The sequence below is a fragment of the Theropithecus gelada genome, chromosome 9 (genome assembly GCF_003255815.1).
Source record: "Theropithecus gelada isolate Dixy chromosome 9, Tgel_1.0, whole genome shotgun sequence".
NCBI lineage: Eukaryota > Metazoa > Chordata > Mammalia > Primates > Cercopithecidae > Theropithecus > Theropithecus gelada.
Window position 1 is genome coordinate 72,016,587 of NC_037677.1, and position 19,356 is coordinate 72,035,942.

At 42.6% G+C, this 19,356-nt stretch overlaps 1 protein-coding gene across 2 annotated transcripts in view; it reads right to left on the bottom strand.

Annotated features, from left to right (window-relative positions):
* Positions 1 to 2,043: 2,043 nt before the first annotated feature.
* ARID5B (AT-rich interaction domain 5B) overlaps positions 2,044 to 19,356 on the bottom strand; it is a 192,379-nt gene continuing 175,066 nt past the window's right edge. For both annotated transcript variants that reach the window (XM_025396594.1, XM_025396595.1), the window contains 2 exons: positions 13,099 to 13,297; positions 2,044 to 8,121 (listed from right to left, as the gene is read on the bottom strand). In XM_025396594.1, the coding sequence (XP_025252379.1) occupies positions 5,956 to 8,121; positions 13,099 to 13,297 (2,365 nt within the window). In that variant the 3' untranslated portion in view covers positions 2,044 to 5,955. The remainder of the gene's footprint in view (positions 8,122 to 13,098; positions 13,298 to 19,356) is intronic.

Genomic DNA, 19,356 nt, shown 5'->3' on the forward strand with positions numbered 1-19,356 from the left:
GTATCTGTCAGCCAGCGCCTGGCAAGAATGGATAACTTGCAATGTTTCCTGTTGCGTAGGAATCGAGTATCAGATCTGCAAATGCTGAATGTGTCACAGGTGGAGGAACATTCTTCTGATGTACTCACAGCAAGTCACATGATACGGTGAAATACACACGACTCAGAATGAGGGCCAGGGGACCATGGGGCTGGGGTTTCCTCTCGTGTTTGTCGGGTGCAGGATTAGCTAAGGAATGACAGCCAGCAAGAAGAGGGTGAGGCTCCTAACATGTTGCAGCAATTCCTGCTGACCCCGATGTACACCGGCAGGGTCCTTTGGAGAGTCAGTAATGATGAGGAAAAGGATCCCGTGGCTTTTACCAAAATATATGTTTCTTTTCTCCTCTGAGTTGTGGTGACATGTTTGCTAGCATCTTACTCTTTCCTGTCTATCAAAGCTGCCCTGACCATAAACCAAGGCACTCACCAAATCCTGTTCCCCACACCTCTCCTTCCTCTCTAGGACTCATTAAGAAGGGAGCGCATAGGGTGTTGCTTTGTAAATACCTCATTTCGACTCACGATAAGCGGAGCAAAGCCAAGGGAAGCTGGAGGCAGAGGTCAAGGGAACAAAAGATCAGAAATCTTTGTCCATCACCACCAGGTCTACGATTACAAGATGCAGACCTCAGAATATGCAGTGCTTTCCCAGATATTCCTCTTCCTGAATATCTTTCCATCAATCATCCTATTTAATTCATCACCATGTTTGTTCATTCCTCCTTCTAAGTACCTCTGAAATGTGTCCACCTTCACCTTCCATCACCCCACTGAAATGACCACTACCTCATTGATGTTAGATTGCTCTTAAGCTCCCCTCACACAACAGCCAGAGGGTGATATTGAAAAAGACAAATCTTTCTTGCTTAGGATAAAGACAAAATTGATCAAATCAATCTGTTCTATTGGGACCTACCCGCCTGCCCCTGCTATGCGCTCTAACCTCACTCCTTCAACAAGGCCATCAAGCCCCACAGGCTTTTCTCAATTCCTCTAATAAGCCAAACTCGTTCCTGCTTCAGGGCCTTTGCACATGTGGTACCCTGTGCTTGACCTACCCTCCTCCCAATGCCCTCCCTCCCATACTCAGCCAGTCACTTTAGTCACCACCTCCTCTTTGTGTGTCATTTTACTCCTCAAACTCCTCTCTCCTGGAACTCAATCACACTGAAGTTTTGAATTTATAGGAATGACTATTTGATGAACTCTCTTTCCCATAAGATTTATAAGCTCCCAGAGACAACATTTTATCTTTTATTTACCATTGTATTCCCAGCTCCTAATACTACGCCTGGCAATTGGGGCATGAGTAAATCTTTGTTGACTGAATAAAAAACAATTAACTTGGCTGAGTGCGGTGGTTCACGCCTGTAATCCCAGCACTTTGGGAGGCTGAGGCGGGCGGATCATGAGGTCAGGAGTTCGAGACTAGCCTGACCAACATGGTGAAACCCCATCTCTACTAAAAATTAAAAAATTAGCTGGGTGTGGTGGTGGGCACCTGTAATCCCAGCTACTCAGGAGGCTGAGGCAGGAGAATTGCTTGAACCTGGGAGGCAGAGGTTGCAGTGAGCTGAGATCGAGCCACTGTACTCAGCCTGGGTGACAGAGCGAGAGTCTGTCTCAAAATAAATAAATAAATAAATAAATAAAATAACTTTTGTGATTATCCTACCAGCAGAGGAGGATGGTATACAAAGGAAGTACACAGATGAGAGCCCTGGCTTCAAATCCTGACTCTGTCATCTGTTGGGTGATCTTGGACCAGTTGATTTATCTCTCTAAGCTTTAGTTTTCTCCTAAGTAAAATGGGTATAACCATATTTACATGAGGTTGTGAAGCTAAGAGATATTTGCCAACTGCGCACCCACTAGGTCCTTAGTGAACTACAGACATTGCCATCATTATTGTTACCATCCAATTCAGACAGATGGGGTGGAAAGTCTTCTGGGGAGGCCACAGGCTCCTCAGGAAGAGTGACAGATTACTCACACCCAAAAGGAAACAGATAGTAACATTTTTTATTAAATATTACAGTGGATCAAAAAGTACAAAATATCTCTTGCCTGCTATGTGATTGGGAAACTATTGGCACGTAATACAGTATCAAAAGCAGTAATAAGTACAATTTGGAAAACATACAAAATTGAGTGTTTATAGTTGGCTCAGCATTCTTCTGGTAGTGTTTAAACTAATGCAAAGGTTACTCAATAACCTCTCCATTGGGAAACTATATAATATCACTGGGCCATGTTGCTATATACAAATAATCACCTTACAGAGCATAGAGGTTACATAGCTGGAATCACCAAAAGTATACAATATTTACAACACAGGAAAGTTTAAAAAAGTATAAACAGCCAAGAGATTATGCTGCTATTCTTCAGACATATTTCAACCATGAGGAGACAGGCAGAATATCAAATACACTAACAGCCAACACTGGACTTGAAGTGCTCAAGATAATCATTGCAATGGTGTGGGTCTCACCAGGGCAAACTCATTCCCATTTCTCTTTAAAATTGGGACAAGAGTAAAACTAGACCAGATGGGACTTGGCTGACCACCACCCAATGTGACTTTGTGGGACGATAAGTGAAGAGAAATAAATGGTTCTCTTTGAAGGCACACTACATAAAATATTTTTTGTGGGACCACCTCGAAATTTCCATCAGACACACCAACACAGTGAAATACAGTACTTGAGAATTCATGCACCAGGTCAGAAAGTTGTAAAGTTAACATCGAGTTTTAACAAACCCTTTTGTATATGCCCTGATAAACAAGTGAACTTAAGAGCTTCTAGCTAGTAAATAAATAAGTCAGTCCTGTGGCAAATATTACAAGTTTGAATCACTTACTAGAAGAATACTTAATTCCGAAACTCGGTTGGGCCATTTTTATTTTTTTTTATCATGTGGAGTTGCCAAACATTAAACCAGAAGTTGCATGGAAAAGTTTTTTAAAAATATTATTTAGAATCTCCAAATCTCCAGTAAATCACAGACTTAGTGCATTTTGAATTGCAACATTTCTTGGAAGCCACACTCAGTAAATAGATTTATGACTCCACTGCCAATTCGATTCCACAGTTTCCTTTACAGAGCTACCAATAACAAAGGTTTGATTGCACAAAGAAAGGCTTGTGCAATTCCATTCAATAATAAGGCCCCTTGAACTCAAACAATGCAAACAAAGCCTTATTTAAGACATTTTAAAACTTCGTTCTCAGCCAATGAAGAATTCAATGGTCTTTTTGAAAGATTTCCAAGATCTCTGTTCAGAGTTTTAAAACAAATAACACACTGCTTCTGTTGGGAATGCATACCCCCATTTCTCTTTATTTGTCCTGATGTTTTGCCGAGGGTATGAGCTTCCTCAGACAGAAACAGTGAGTCTCCTCTCGGAAGAGATGAGAAAAACAAAAGCTGGACTATGTTAACATTGTTTGAAATGGTGTGATCGAATTCCAACATGATGAAACCAGACTGAAATCATTGCAGTGGAAAAAACAAATGCCCCATATTCCAAATAGGTGAGCTCCACTGGGGACAGATGCCCCCCCTCCTTTTATTTTTTTGAGACGCGAACTCATAGAAACCACATATGATCTAGCCCATGTCTGCTGCAGAACCACCGAAGTTTCCTTTTTCTTCCATGTCCTCCGATTCTGTGACCATTCAATCTAGTGCAACTTTCTTATATGTGTCATGGCTAGCATCTTGCCAGCTGGAATTGAGATTTTTCCCCCCTCTAGCTTGTGCAATAGCAGGATAATCTGCACTCACACATTTATAATCTAAATTCTACTAGTCTATCTATGGTTCTATTAAATATATATATATATATATATATTATTCCACAGGAAGGTAAATAATTAATTGAAGCAAATGGAACTCTTAACACTGGATCTCTACATTCTTTTGTTTCCACCTTTGGATATTAAGTATGTTACATTGAATATTTGGCTTCATATCATGGAGACATTTCAATACAAATGCACGGCATGCATGGCTTTGTTTAAGAGCCGCAGTTTCATTGTTATCAGTTTTGATTATTTTGCAGTCAAGTTACCTATTTAGAAGTTGAAAATTGTCATCAATTTTCCCAGAATTAAGTATCTCAGAGGTAAAAGACTTAGTTAGCTATGGTTCTAAAGTCTACTGGTAGTGTTGCGGGAGGGGCACAGTGGGCTGGGGAGTTCATCCAAGCGGTCTTCAGCAGGGATGGGACTTGGGGAGAAAATCCACTCTCTGTATCCATTGACTTTTAATTAATACAGTTAGAAAATGTGTCCACCTTAATGTTACATCTCGGTAGCAAATGGAATACAGTGGCAAGAATGACAATGGACATTCTCCACATCTTTTCACTGCCTGAGCAGCTTGACCATTTACTTCCAACAATAAAAGAAACCAGAAAGTGGACTGTGTTGCCAGGTGGTTAAAAACATGACCCAAACCACCTTACAAGTTTGTGTGTGTGCACGCACAAAACTCACGCCCCATAAACCCAAAGAGGATGACTTTTCTTTTGAAAAGGCTAATCCAGTATGTCAGTTATCCTCAAAGATGTGGCCTGGGAGATTCTTCTTGGGAATGACAGGAAACCAACTGGATGAAAACAACGTGACTACTTATTACTCAAAAGACCGAGGCTAGAGAAGCTATCAGGACTGCAGCTGCTCCTCTTCTGGCCAGTTGAGCTCCATCCTCTTCCCAACCCCCTTTCCCAGATCATTTAAAGGAGTCAGTGCCAACACCAATGTAAATCATTTTGGCTCCTGTTCTAATTTCTGAAATTCCTAAAATATCTGTGCAGCCCACAAATATGTCCTCTAGACTCTGTTGTTATTCGGCAGCTTGCTGCCAGTGAGGTTTTTGTTTTTATGATTCCTCTGGTATGTAGGACAGTTTCACAGCCTAGATAAGGTAAGTACAACGCTCAATATTTTCACAGAACCCAATACTTCAAAGCAAAGCATTTGGCTGGGTAAGCAGTGTATAAGCTCTTTCAACTATGCCATTTATGAGGAACAAAATCCTTAAGTTGCGGATCTACAAAGGAACGTTCTTTGCACTATTGTGTGCTTGACTGTTTCTTTTTCATTTGTTCCACTAGAATCAGTTGCTTCAATTTGTAAACAATAACTTTACCACCCAAAGCTGCTCAAAATAAGATGTGGAAAAATTACAAACACACATCAACAACTAGGACAGTCAGTCAGCCTCGAAAACAAAACAAAACCAAAAAGACCTGCAAACAAAAGCAATACCATTTAATAATAATAATAAAAAAAAGAGACGAGAAAGAACTGGGAGAAAATGGAACTACCTGTATATAAATTAGGTGAGCAAACAGTGATACGGGTAGTTTTAAGAAGCAAATATATACAGTCAATTTAACAGTGTTTACTTCTCTGGATTGTTTAATAGTGTCAAAATGAAAGATCTATTGAAGTTTCACTATACATTGCATTGATTGAACCTTGGAGAGTTTTATGAAAAAGAGGGGCATCCCTTGGCATCTATTTGCCAGTCTTCCTTGCCCGTTCCTTTGAAATGACTGCCTCTTATTTGGCCAGATTGTTTCCTGACCAACCGAACTCAGATGGGGTCCTCTAAGTTCTTCCTGGATATTCACAAATCCCTTCACAAGGCCCACGTGCGAAGTGAATGATCTGGAGGTGCCTGGGCATCTGTGTTGGAAGGGAGTCAAGACTGACCAGCCAAGGCTAGAGCTGTCCCACAAAAATCAGGCATGTTCACCTCCCCTTTGGGCCCCTAAAGCTGGGACTGATCGTAGCCTCAGATTAGAAGAAATACTGCCTTCTAACTCTATAAGCCAGCACTCCTGGGTAAGGAGTGAAGCTCTGTTGGCCATGCCGCTTCGGACTGCTGGGCAGAGCTGAGCCTACAGTTTTGTACTGGGGTGCACGGATGACAGCTGGGAAGATGGAAAGGCAGCTTGAGGATTTATAGCAGCTAAAGGGTAAATGCTGTTATGCAAAAGGTCCCCATATGAACTTCCTACAGGTGTAGCCGCAGCCAAGTGTCTGTACAGCTGCTGAGAATTTGTCGGTGATGTAAAAATTCCTCTTTGCATCACAAGCGAGTGGAAAGCCAGGGGCTGCATGAGCGGAGAAAGCACAGTCTGGTTTTTCAAGTACTGCAGAGAATGAGAATACCCAGCCGGGAGCCTGGAGTTGAGGCCCGAGTTACACAGGCTCCCGGAATACAGACCTGGGAAGATAGGGGAGGAGAGGGGAAGCTTGTGGCCTTCTGATGCGCCCCCGGAATGCCCACCGTGCGGTGCCTTGCTGCCTTCACTCTCCTGCTCAGAGGCCTTCTCCTTCCCAGAGACCTCCTTGGATGGGTCTAAGGGGGACACTGCCCGGGCCTTTTTCCCTGCAATCACAAGGTCCAAATCCTCCAGGCTGCGCTTGATTGGCCGCGCCGCCCCAATGTTCTGCGGGCTCATTTTCCGGTGCAGGATTGGGTGGACCATGCCTTCCATCTTCCTGAAATTCTCCAGTCTCACATGGTGAGGTTTTCCTGATCTTGAAAGTGATTCAGGATATTTTTTAGGGCCCGACATGGTCATGGGTGATACCCGACAGGCTTTGGGGTGACAGTCTCGACTCTGGCTGCCTAAGACCTGGAACTGGGAGACGCCTTTGCTCTCCTGGGGCCCTGTGGTGGAGTGAGCCAGGCCCAGGACCTTGCCGGTAGGTTTGTGCGGGTTCTTGGGAAGGCTCAGATCTGTAGGCTGATCATCCGTAGGGGCTTCTGCTGCCGCCGACTTTTTGTCTTGCAGGTGCAGGGACGTGAGATAATTTACATGGAGTTTTTCTTGGTGTCTGTGGGAAGGAAAAGAACTGTTTTCCGATTCCCTGTACATGTCCCTGGAAGGGTATTTGGATGTCTGTTCATTATGAAGATGGTGCTCGGTGTGTCTGTAGAGGCTATGGAGATGAGGGGACGAGTAGAAGTCGGCCAGGAAGCTAGGCATGTGGGAATGGGGAAGGGCCCTTTTCTCTAAGAGTTTATCCTTGCCCTCGTGAATTTCTTGCTTCAGGACGTAGGAGTCAGCAAGGGGGTTAAGGTGATGCTTGGAGAAGTTGCAGCGGTGGGGATCTGATCGACTCAGTTTCTCATGCTTAAAGATGTCATTGATGGTCTTTCTCTCTTCCGAGGGCTTGCTTCTGAAACTCTGGACGTGCTGAATCACCGATGGCCGGCTGACCGCCATATGGTCAGTGCTTTGGCCATGGTGGGCTTGGGACAAACTGGAACACAAGTCATCCCTAGCAATCAGTTTCTTTTTGCTGATCAAAGGGGGTGGGGAGCCATAAGGGTAGCTACTGGAGAGGCCGGCCCCACTCACTTGGGACAAAAGCTTTTTCTTGGCCAGCGGGGACATGATGCCTGGGTTGCCCCTAGAGTACAGCAGGGGTGTGTAATTAAGTCCATGGTTCTCATTCATGGGCCCAGTCAGGTCTTTGTCTTTGAACATGTCAAACGACTGGACCACAAGGACCTTTGGGGTCTGCTTGAGCGCATTATGGATGTCGTCACTGCCCAGCTGGTCCACCTTCACGGTGCAGTTGGCGATGTAATCCGCCATGGCGGGCAGTTTGTCATCCTCCGTCTCATTCTGGTTTGCCAGCAATGGCTGTGTGGTGGGGAAGCTGGGGAAGGATGCTTCTTGCGGTTCATTTTCAGGGCTCTCTGTAAAACAACACAGTTTGGATTCTTGTTTTGAGTCCACCAGGGCACTAGGAGAGGTGAGTGGCTGTTTGTTGGCCCCAGGGACCAAGGCTGAATCTTTTTCCGGGGCCAGAGGAGCACTTGGGAGTGGAGGTGTGGGCCCCTTCTCTCCTGCCTCCTCTGCCACCTTCTCACTGTTGGAACCTTGGTCTGTTTCGTTGTCCTTCTCTGGGTCTACTCTGGACGCCAGGGGCCTCGCTGAAAATTCCTGATACCCTTCTATTTTTTTCTTCATGTCTGCTGCTGGGATAGGCTCAGGGATGCTTTTCTGGCTTAAAGTGTCTTGTTCTTTTTCTTGCTCTGATGAAACCTGGTAACATATTTCAAAAGACAGTCAGAAGAAAACTAAACACACTGACACGTTTTGCTATGAAATGAAATATTCCACACAGCAGTGTTACTTGAAAACAGGCTTGTCAATCAGCTCATGAAGTTTCTGTAAAGCTTTATTACTCCCCAATCATGGCTCTAAACAAAGAAATCTAAATTACAGAAACATTAGGGGAAATATGCATATTCGCTTCAGTCCCTTATGAGACACCTATCAAAATAGCAGTGTTATGTACTGATGGTATACAATCATATCACTCCTTGATTCTAATATATAGTTTAATTCTAAGGTTGTCTTCTTGTCAAATCAGTCAATTATCCAAATGGGTTTTAAATTACATGTTGTGTTTTATGATACTCCTGAGAAAGATTTTTTTAAAGCATTTCTCTTTCAAAAATTCAACCAACCCCATGTTAACAACAAACAATGAACCTATTGCAACTCCTTGCTTTTCTTTAAGAGGGCAAACCCCTTCCCAATGTATTCAATATGACGTACTGAAGATTAGCAATGCGTAAGTGTTAATAATTTCTACTCAGGCCAGATGACATGCAGATAATGCTAAAATATTGACAAAGTATGAAGACTTCTTGGCAGCCTGTCTACCTGAGGGACAGAGGAGACTAAGTCCTTCTAGGTTGAAGCAAACTACATTTCTATTAAAGCCCAAAATGAAGTTGTCAAAATTCAGACAGTCTGTGCCACCACAAATATAGCTTTGCTGTTCAATGAAATAAATTATAGTCAATGAGACTCCTTATGTGACCCTACTGACAGAAGTTGTGGGTACCAATTCAATCCATCTGCATTATGTAGCCATGTAAACTTTGACCTTAAGAGGTCATTTTAACTTTCTGTCTGTGACCCAGCTGACTGACAAGCCCTTTCAAAACTGCTGTCATTCTGCCCTGACATGTCTTAGCAGAGCAGTCACAAAACAGTTGTACTGAGCTGGTCTTTTTCCCCTCCTTTTTCCATCTCATCCCTTGAACTTTGTTCTTCTCTGTTAAGAAAAGAGGTGCCTGTAATCTCAGCACTTAGGGAGGCCGAGGTGGGCAGATCACCTGAGGTCAGGAGTTCAAGACCAGCCTGGTCCACATAGTGAAACCTCATCTCTAGTAAAAAACCAAAAATGAGCTGGGCGTGGTGGTGGGTGCCTGTAATCTCAACTACTCAGGAGGCTGAGGCAGGAGAATCGCTTGAACTCCAGAGGTGGAGTATGCAGTGAGCCGAGATCATGCCATTGCATTCCAGCTTGGGCAACAAGAGTGAAACTCTCTCAAAACAAAGAAAGAAAGAAAGAAAAAGAAAGAAAGAAAGAAAGAAAAAGAAAGAAAGAAAGAGAGAAAGAGAGAGAGAGAGAAGTGTCTGCTACATTAACATCTTTGGGTAAGATTGAGGATGCTGGTTTAGGAATACGTGGTAACAAAAGTTTTAAGAAATCACACCTATTTCATAGGTGTGTTTCCTCAAATCCTTTAAAAAAACCCCTGAATTTTAGGGATGTGTTATACCTAAGAGTCTTTGCTTATCATCATTATTTTTCTTTATTTTTGTACTAGTAGCTGCCTTTTCCAGTACAAATATCATTTCTTGTTCTACATTAATAATCATCATTGGTCTCTTGAGCTTATATATGACATAAAAATACAGAAAAATGAGTATGGCAAGGGAAAAAGGCAAATTGCTTCTAATTGTTAGTTTCTTATGGGGCTATAGTTTGAGGCAGGGCAATGGGGGATACTCAGTCCCATTGAAGTTTCTATGATGTAGACCTGCAGTTATATTGCAGTCCCATGCTTCGGGCTGTAAAACAGGTTTAGGAAGCCTTTGAAAGCTAGGAAGAAAAAAGTAAAGGACTTTTTTTCTAGGAAGACATTTTACGATCTGCTTAGTATGTTGAATGTTAGCTTCCCACCATGCAACTTGCAATCCCATTATCTGAATATAGTGGATTCAACTAGAGGGAATTTATCACCCTTTCTATCTCCACTGAGTTCACTGCTTCATATTGAAAACACCAAAAAGTAAAAGCAATGAAAACAATAAAATCCAAACCAAAAACCTCAAATAGCGTTAATGAGAAGAAATACACCTGGCTAATAACATGGTTCTATGTTGCAGGTGGGAAGTGATTCGTATTACAAGGTCAGCCTTGGAGAGAGTGGAAGATTCCATGAGGTTTAGATAACCTCGTCATGACAACCTTTGAAACTTGAGACACTTACAGCTCCCTGAAGGGAACAGTTGTGGCCTATAGGAAACAGAAAGCCTAACAGCTTTAAGGGTTTCTATGGACTCCACGGAGTAAGGCTCCACTCTTGGGAATGGTCATCTCCCAAGCTGACAGGCTCAGTGCATAGGCTAAGGATTCCTCCTACCATTCACAAACCAACCATTTCAAACTGAATCCCCAAAGTGGAGACATTCAAGGGTCAGCTGTCCCCTTGGTCCTCAGTCTGTCCCCTAGTGCTTTGTGTACATATGGCAGCTAATAGAACACACTCATCTGAAACCCTATAATAAATCACCAGGCCAAAAGTATCAAGGGAAAATGGAATGTAAGCATGCACTTGGAATTTCCTTGCTTTTGGCCATTTATGTTCCAAGTTTGCAGATGTTGAGAAATCTGCATCATCTGGCCAGAGACAGTGGCTCACACCTGTAATCCCAGCACGTTGGGAGGCCAACGAAGGTGGATCATTTGAGGTCAGGAGTTCGAGACCAGCCTGCCCAACATAGTGAAACGCCGTCTCTACTAAAGATACAACAATATTAGCAGGGCGTGGTGGCGTATGCCTGTAGTCCTAGCTACTCAGGAGGCTGAGGCAGGAGAATCACTTGAACCTGGGAGGCGGAGGTTGCAGTGAACTGAGATCACACCACTGCACTCCAGCCTGGGCAACAGAGAGAGACTCTGTCTCAAAAAAAAAAAAAAAAAAAAAAAAATCTGCATCATCTTCCTCCTCCCCCTTTTTAGTTACTAGAGCTTAAAATAATTATGAAACTTAATAAAAACAAAAAACATAAATTTCTCCTCTTGGTATCAATACTATTTTCTTATGTAAGAGTCAGTTGGGTAAGTTGATGTCTAGATGGGAGGTTGGTGTGTGTTGTACATGTGTGATTTAAACCAGTGTTTAATTATGAAGCCTTTTATGTGTTCATTATAAACCTGATTTTTTAGGGGGTATTTAATACCAGCACCAAAATTCCCTCTGGGGTTGAATCCTAGAACATACTGTCTCCAAATGCGGCTAAGGTTTTTTTTTTTTTTTTTTTTTTTTAATGGGCAGCAACGTGTTTTATTATTCATGTTGAAACAGAGCCCAGATCAGCCTACAAGACTGGCTGTATGCTGGTGGTAATGGCTTCTACCAAAAGGCTGTTAGGGGCTGTGGGTGGCTGGGGCTTGTTTTAAAAAGTTCAGAAACTACCTGTTAATATGAAAAATAATAGTGGTTTCAGAGGAACCATTTCAAAATTCCCCTATAAATAATATGCACTTAAGATTTTTCTTTTTTTCTTTTCTTTTTTTTTTTTTTTTTTTGAGATGCAATCTCGCACTGTCACCCAGGCTGGAGTTCAGTGGCGAGATCTCGGGTCACTGCAACCTCCGCCTCCCAGGTTCACGCCATTCCGCTGCCTCAGCCTCCCGAGTAGCTGGGACTACCGGTGCCCGCCACCATGCCCAGCTAATTTTTTGTAGTTTTAGTAAAGACGGGGTTTCACTGTATTAGCCAGGATGCTCTTGATCTTCTGACCTCATGATCCGCCTGCCTCGGCCTCCCAAAGTGCTGGGATTACAAGCGTGAGCCACCATGCCCCAGCCACGCTTAAGATTTTCCTAAATTGGTCTCAACCCAAGGCTGTTGCATAGAAATCAATTATGGGAGACAAACACATCTCTAAAGTTTTCAGGAGAGTCTTGCAGAGCTACAGCACCACGGTTCCAACGTCCCTCTTTCCTAGATCCCCAAACCATTTTTTTTGAGACATGGTCTTACTCTTGTCTCCTAGGCAAGAGTGCAGTGGTATAATCACGGCTCACTGCAGCCTTTACCTCCCAGGGCTCAGGTTATCCTCCCACCTCAGCCTCTCGAGTAGCTGGGACCACAGCGGGTCACCACCATGCCTAATATTTGGTTTTTTTTTTTTTTTGAGATGGGGTCTCGCTCTGTCGCCCAGGCTGGAGTGCAGTGGTGCGACCTCTGCTCACTACAAGCTCTGCCTCCCAGCTTCATGCCATTCTCTTGCCTCAGCCTCCTGAGAAGCTGGGACTACAGGCGCCCGCCACCATGCCCGGCTAATTTTTTGTATTTTTAGTAGAGACGGGGTTTCACTGTGTTCGCCAGGATGGTCTCCATCTCCTGATCTTGTGATCTGCCCACCTTGGCCTCCCAAAATGCTGGGATTACAGGCCTGAGCTTTATTTGTAGAGATTGGGTTTCACCATGTTGCCCAGGCTCTTCTCGAATTCCTGGGCTCAAGCAATCCACCTGCCTTGGCCTCCCAGAGTGCTAGGATTACAGGTGTGAGCTACCATGTCCAGCCCCAAAATATGTTTTAAAGTCACACCAGCACCTCAGATAGACTGACTGTGGAATGGCCAAGAAGCCATGTTTTCACAGTAAAATTCTTTGATGTTAGTATAGCTCTGGCTCCTTCTCTCTCAGAGCCTGAGCATTTGCTATCAGTTTTCTACAGGATGTTTGCATCTTTCTAGAATCGATTCCTGGGCTATCCCATTCAATACTAGGCACTGCATTTCAACTCAGCAAGCTGAAAGGTTTTCAGGAATTGGGGAACTATGAGGCGAACTGTGAAGCTCAGATTTCTTGGCTTCTTCATCAAGCCGTCCAACTGTGCAGGGACACAGCTGTGTACTCAGGGCTCCAGAAGGACCTCGAGGCAGCACATGTCTTCCAGAGGTACTTCTGGAGCAAAGCAACTCACCTCTGCGGCATCCTGGGGCTTTGGGGCATTTTCTTTTTCTTTCTTGCTTTTAGGTATTTCATGTTTGATGCGTTTGGTTCCAGATACTTTTGCTTTATTCTCATTTTCCTGTGAACTGTTCTCCTGTTTCCGAGGTTTGATTGGAGGCAGGGGCTTATCTTCTTCTCCTTTAATAAACCTTTCATATGGTAGGATTAATCTAAAAGGTTAACAGAAGAGATGATGGGTCAGTTGAGTAATTCCAGTAGCATCAATGCTATGGGGGTTTACTTTATTTTCTCAATATAAACAAATTATTAAATGACTTCATCTCCAATGACACTGCTATACTTCTGTAAACTTACTCCACACTTTAGTGTTCTGCTTACTTGGTCAAAATCAGTACCTGGTAACTTTTTTTTTTTGAGACGGAGTCTCGCTCCGTCGCCCAGGCTGGAGTGCGGTGGCGCAATCTCGGCTCACTGCAAGCTCCGCCTCCCGGGTTCACGCCATTCTCCTACCTCAGCCTCCCGAGTAACTGGGACTACAGGCGCCCGCCACCACGCCCAGCTACTTTTTTTGTATTTTTAGGGGAGACGGGGTTTCACCGTGTTAGCCAGGATGGTCTCCATCTTCTGACCTCGTGATCCGCCCACCTCGGCTGCCCAAAGTGCTGGGATTACAGGCATGAGCCACCTTGCATGGCCTGTACCTGGTAACTTACTACTTCTCAGTAAGACCTCTTTTTGGTTTTGTGGGTCTATAGACCAAGATACCAATGGAAGCATCTAACATTAACAATATCATCATCACTCCCCATGGCACCTGGCTAAGTGCTAACAAAACTGCAACAATAATGCTAGCTGCTTTACCAGTCCATCAACAACTATTTATTGAGCACATACTATCAGCAGTGTTCTAGACACTGAGACACAGCTGTGAACCAAACATTCAAAGCTTCTGAGCTCATGAAGCTTATATTCTCATAGGTACTACCATGTGCCAGGTACATTTAAAGATGATTTTATGTAAACTCCACAATATCCCTATGGCGTATTATTATTATTCTCTTTTTAACATATGAGGCAACTGAGACCTAAAAAAGGTTAAACAGTTTGCCTGAGAGTCATACCATTTGTGAGAGGTGAGATTTGAACCTAGTACTGCCCATCTGAAAAGGTTTTATCTTCATTCATGTCAAGACAGAGATGAAACATCTAAGATAAAAAGATCAATGACAGGCAAGCACAGCATGGCCAAGGGACAGTTTAGTCTTATCCCACAGCTCTGAGTGGGGCAGGGGACTCCACTAGGAGCTCTGTTTTAGGGTGCTAAGTAAAACACAGCCCCAGCGAGAAGGAAGGCAGACAGACTATGCAAGCCACAAAAACCAGAGGGTTGAAAATTTCAAGCGTTTTAATTATATAACTTTTTAAACAAACTGCATAAAATTGCTCTAAAAAGAGAAACATCAAACAGCTCTAGTTTTAATCTGTTTTCCCTTTGCGATGCAGCTCTTTATCTGAAAGGGAAAAATAGCTGATGTAATTAAAAGGGATGGATTGCATTACAATCTCAGTTTCAACTTCAGTGATTAAAGTTTTTATAATGCATTTGGTATGATTAATGACTCACTGTGGGATTAATATAAGACTCAGCCTTAAAAATATGAACTTTAATACAGCAAACATAATTTGTTTTAAATAAGACAAGTTGACTCAATGAAGAACATGTACTTGGCTTATAAACATAGTAAGTCTGTTGAAATATTGGAGATCCTCATTATTTTTAAACTAAGATTCCCAGGCAAAAACTTCCTCGGTCTGGATATTGGTGTGCGATCCTAAAATTGGTTTCTATCTGTGTTATTTGGATCTCTACTTCTTAACCATACGTGATTGTTCAGGTTTGACAGTACAGATGTGGGGACATTTGTGATCCTCATATTTTACTCTTTAATAAAATACCGATAACATTATGGGAGAATCAGATCCCAATTTATAGTATATTAGAAACAAAATTCATTTACTGAGCATGCTTGGACAAGGTATGAGCAAGGAGGCGTGAATACTACTTTGGAGCCCTACATCTGGCAGTTGGCCAGCCATGAAGATCAACAGAGCCCATGGGGAATAGCGATCTTCAGATCCCATTACAAACTGAGTTTAAACATGTTACAGCTGCTAAAACTGGAAACTGCCCTCCCTATGCAGACTTACTAAAATAATATATGGCTGCCAAATACCTGCTTCCCACTGTAATATTACAGTTAATGTTTATATAATAAAAAGCATAACTAAGCAGAAAAAGAGAGAAAAAAGCAATCCTGTTCATACGTGAATTTATTCTATCTCATCTGTGAAGTCCCCAACATTCCCCCCAATTCCCTTTTTCTGCCTGGTTCTGCCAGGGACTTTATCCTCTTCAATATTGGCAGGTTGGGGATTTTTGTCCGGGAGCAAAATGCATTGAATATTTTAAACTGAAAAGATATTTTAAATTGACTTTAATGAAAACATATTTTATTGTTGGGACAGATAGGTTTGTTTTACTTTTGTTTTGTTGCCATGGGAACTCAAAGAGCACTGAAGTCTGGGTATTCCAATGATTGCAATTTGCTGGTACCACCCTTCCCCCAACTTCATTTTCTGATGGAGATGGTGACACCACGAGGGACCCTCTTTACTGAGAAGAATGACAGTATTACCTCTGAGTGTGGGGAGGGGGAGGAGGGAAAGCAGAGAACTGGCTAGGAGAGACACCCCAGGGAACCCGCAAGGACCCCTCACTCTGGGTTCTGAGAGCCTTGGGCCAGCCTGGCTCTCTAGATGGGTGCTAAGGAGACTTTAATTTCCTTTTCTAATTTTGCAAGTTCACAAAGCAGGGCACCATTTTCATTTCAGTTCCTTTTTTTTTTTTTTTTTTTTTTCATGTTTTCTTTCCTTTTTTTTCTTTTCTCCCCTTCACTCAACTCAGCAGCTGGCTGGCTGACAGCAGTAAAAAATACATTTCACTTTGCTGGTCAAAGGCCTAAAGCCAGAAGCAGGAAATCTGGAATTAAATGTTTCTTGTATCTGGAAAGAGGCATGACTAAGGTAAAACTGAATCCAAACACAAGCCCTGCTTGTTCAAGGCTTCCAGAGAGAGTATATGAGAGTGTGTGAGTGTGTGTGTGTGAGAGAGAGAGAGTGTATGTATGTGTAAAGGTCAGTTGAGTGTTTTTTCCCCCCCTTCTAAATCATTGAAAGATAATTATAGTGGCTTGGGGGAAAAAAAGGCTCCTAAAATAAAACAAGCAAGGCAGAAGCTAAAAGGAAGCAAGTAGAAATATGACCAGCTAAGCTTTGAAGAACAGGGCACGGTCTCGCACGGCACACAATCGCTGCTTCATATAGTGATTTCCGTTTGGTGCAATTTTCACTGAATGTTTTTTCAGTTATCCTGTCATGGTACAACACAATTACCCCACAGGATATGATCTTATCATATGATTATTAGAAGTTTTTACAGTACAAGAGAACAAAAGCTATTATAGCTTTCTGAACATTTAAACGTTCAGTGTACATGTGGTACCATTAAACACAGGTTAGCCTTAGATTAGGTCAACATTGCCTTATGTAGAAAGCTGAGTAGGTTTGTATTATATAAAGAATTTAGTAAAACGCACCATGCCTGTGCCTTGAGGATGATTATTTCTCAAATATTTGTAGCACAGCAAAGATTTTATCAGTTAACTGTACAGATAAAAGCAAACATGCACTCCAGCCCCCAAGAATTCATTACACAGGGGAAACAGTTTCAATGGACTGCAACTCTAAAAATGGGGGTTGGCTTTTAGGTGGGTGGAAGTAATGGGGAAGAGAAGCAATATATTCATTAGAAAATCCAGAGAGATTTTCCCTTCCTGATCTACATCTAGTCTGGGGATTGAAAGCTGGACAGATAAATGGGCCTTTATTATTATCCAGATTTCACATTTCAGATTAGCAAAATGCTTATTTATGATGCCCTTAATGGATCTGAAATAGGTAAGCCATTATGTATTAAAAAATAACATCTTTCCATAGGCATAAGATTTGTAGCAGCATGGGATTTTATTTTTCCCTAGGAATAATACAAGAATAACATTTTCCACCCCAAAGCAGAAACAGTAGGGGGGCCTTTTGCTATCACGGAGATTCTTATTAAATTCAGTCACTGTGAAAAGCAAGATTTTTTTTCCCCCTCCTCATTCTTCTTTCTAAAAAAAAGGACTTAAAAATCAACCCAAGTTAAAATTAACAAATCAATAGCATTATAACCTTGATTTATTAGCATCTGAGCCACTAAATTATCATCATACATAAAATTGCTGGTTTGAAAAGATTTCGGCTTTGCTAAATCTCAAGTTAAATAATGGTGCTCAGTATACTCGGTTTTTAGATCTGCCTCATCTGATATTATGAAAAATTCAATACATTTCTCTACAGCAGAAGTCAGGGGTCAGCAAATCTATTACTGTAATGTAAGTAATCTGGCAACCTGCCAACTCTTTCTCCCTTTTATTATTATTTTTTTTTAAACACTAAGGCAGATAATTTTATATTTACAAAGTCTAAAATCCTCCAGGGCCTTGCCTCTCTTTCTCAACAAAAAGCAGTAGCCTTGCATTAGAGAAGTGTATATCACACATGTCCTCATCATTTGCATTTTGTACAAAAGAAGAAAAGACCCTTCATCTTTATTACACAACATTCCCTTCCCTCCTCTCAGAAGCAGAGGAAAAATAATGTCAAACCTCATCTGAACAAGTAACCACTAATGTCTCCTGTACTGATTAATGCTTGCATGGAATGACCGAACTTTTGGGTCAAAATATTTAGCAAACAGTACTTAATAGGAAAAATGAGAATCCATCTATTTACAGAGCTTCAAAAATGGTATTACAATAATGTCTGGAACTGATTGAATCCAGAGAGTGGGGGCAAGAAGTGGTGAACCTTCAGGGTTGTATTTGAATCCCAAAGTCACCCCAGTTACTACATAGGCACTTTCATGGTATCAAATCAGTGAGAAATTCCAGACCTAAAGGTTTGCTGGTGTCCTTGGAGCAGAATATTTTCTAGGGGCAGAGGGAAATAACACTGGCGCATGTCAGGTCAAAGATGCCACTACTGGCCAGGTGTGGTGGCTCATGCCTGTAATCCCAGCACTTTGGGCAGGCCGAGGCAGGTGGATCACTTGGGGTCAGGAGTTCGAGACCAGCCCATTTCTACTAAAAATACAATAATTAGCCAGGCATGGTGGTGCGTGCCTGTAATCCCAGCCACTCGGGAGGCTGAGGAAGGAGAATCACTTGAACCCTAGTGGCAGAGGTAAAAGTGAGCCGAGATCGTGCCACTGCACTCCAGCCTGGGTGACAGAGTAAGACTCTGTCTCAAAAAAAAAAAAAAAAAGGGTACTACTACTCTAGTACTATTAGGCTTTTTTTGTAGTAACAACAAAATGACATATTGGTTCAACTGGGACTTCAGACCTGATCTCACCCCAAATGGAGTCATTACACCTCTGAGTTGATTCCAGGCTTGATAAATTTCCATGATTTGGCCAGACATTTCCCTTTGCAGCCAGAAATTGAAAATACAACTTCACTGTGAAGTATGGGAAGGAATCTTTCACCAAATATGGAGCCAATAGAAGGTGTGTTTTTCCTTTCGGAAGATGAGGTACACATGCTTGTTACAGTTCCAATAAGCATAGAGAGTTTTTCTAATCTCACATACTGTTCACCTCTCAGGTGCTAGACCATGATAATAAAAGTGGAAGAAGAGCTTTTGGGGGTAGGGAACCAAACCAACAGCCAAAGACACAAATGTGCTATGTAAATGAGCAGAGAAATGAGACTGTTTCCTTGGTGGGCATAACCCTGGTTGAGCACACTAGCTACAGTGATGCTTTGTTCCTGTTCTTTTAACAGCTAAGCTCCATCTGAGAGAGACGTGAGCCACAGATGAAGATCTCCATTTTATAGTGCGAACTTCAGTGGAGCAGAAAAAATAGCGTGCCGAGTGTGACAAGCTCTCCCCATAACCAAGACAGCTGAGAAAGAGGCCTCCAGTGTCACCTCCCCACAGGCAAGCATGTGAACTCAAAGTCTGGGGCACCAAACCACGGACTAAGAAGCCACCCTGACATGAAGAACGAACCTATAGCGGGGCCCATCTGAGCCAACAAAATGGCAGCAGAGTGCAACACAGAGTCTGTGTGAAAGACTCACCCTGCCCAAGAGCCACCAAAGCC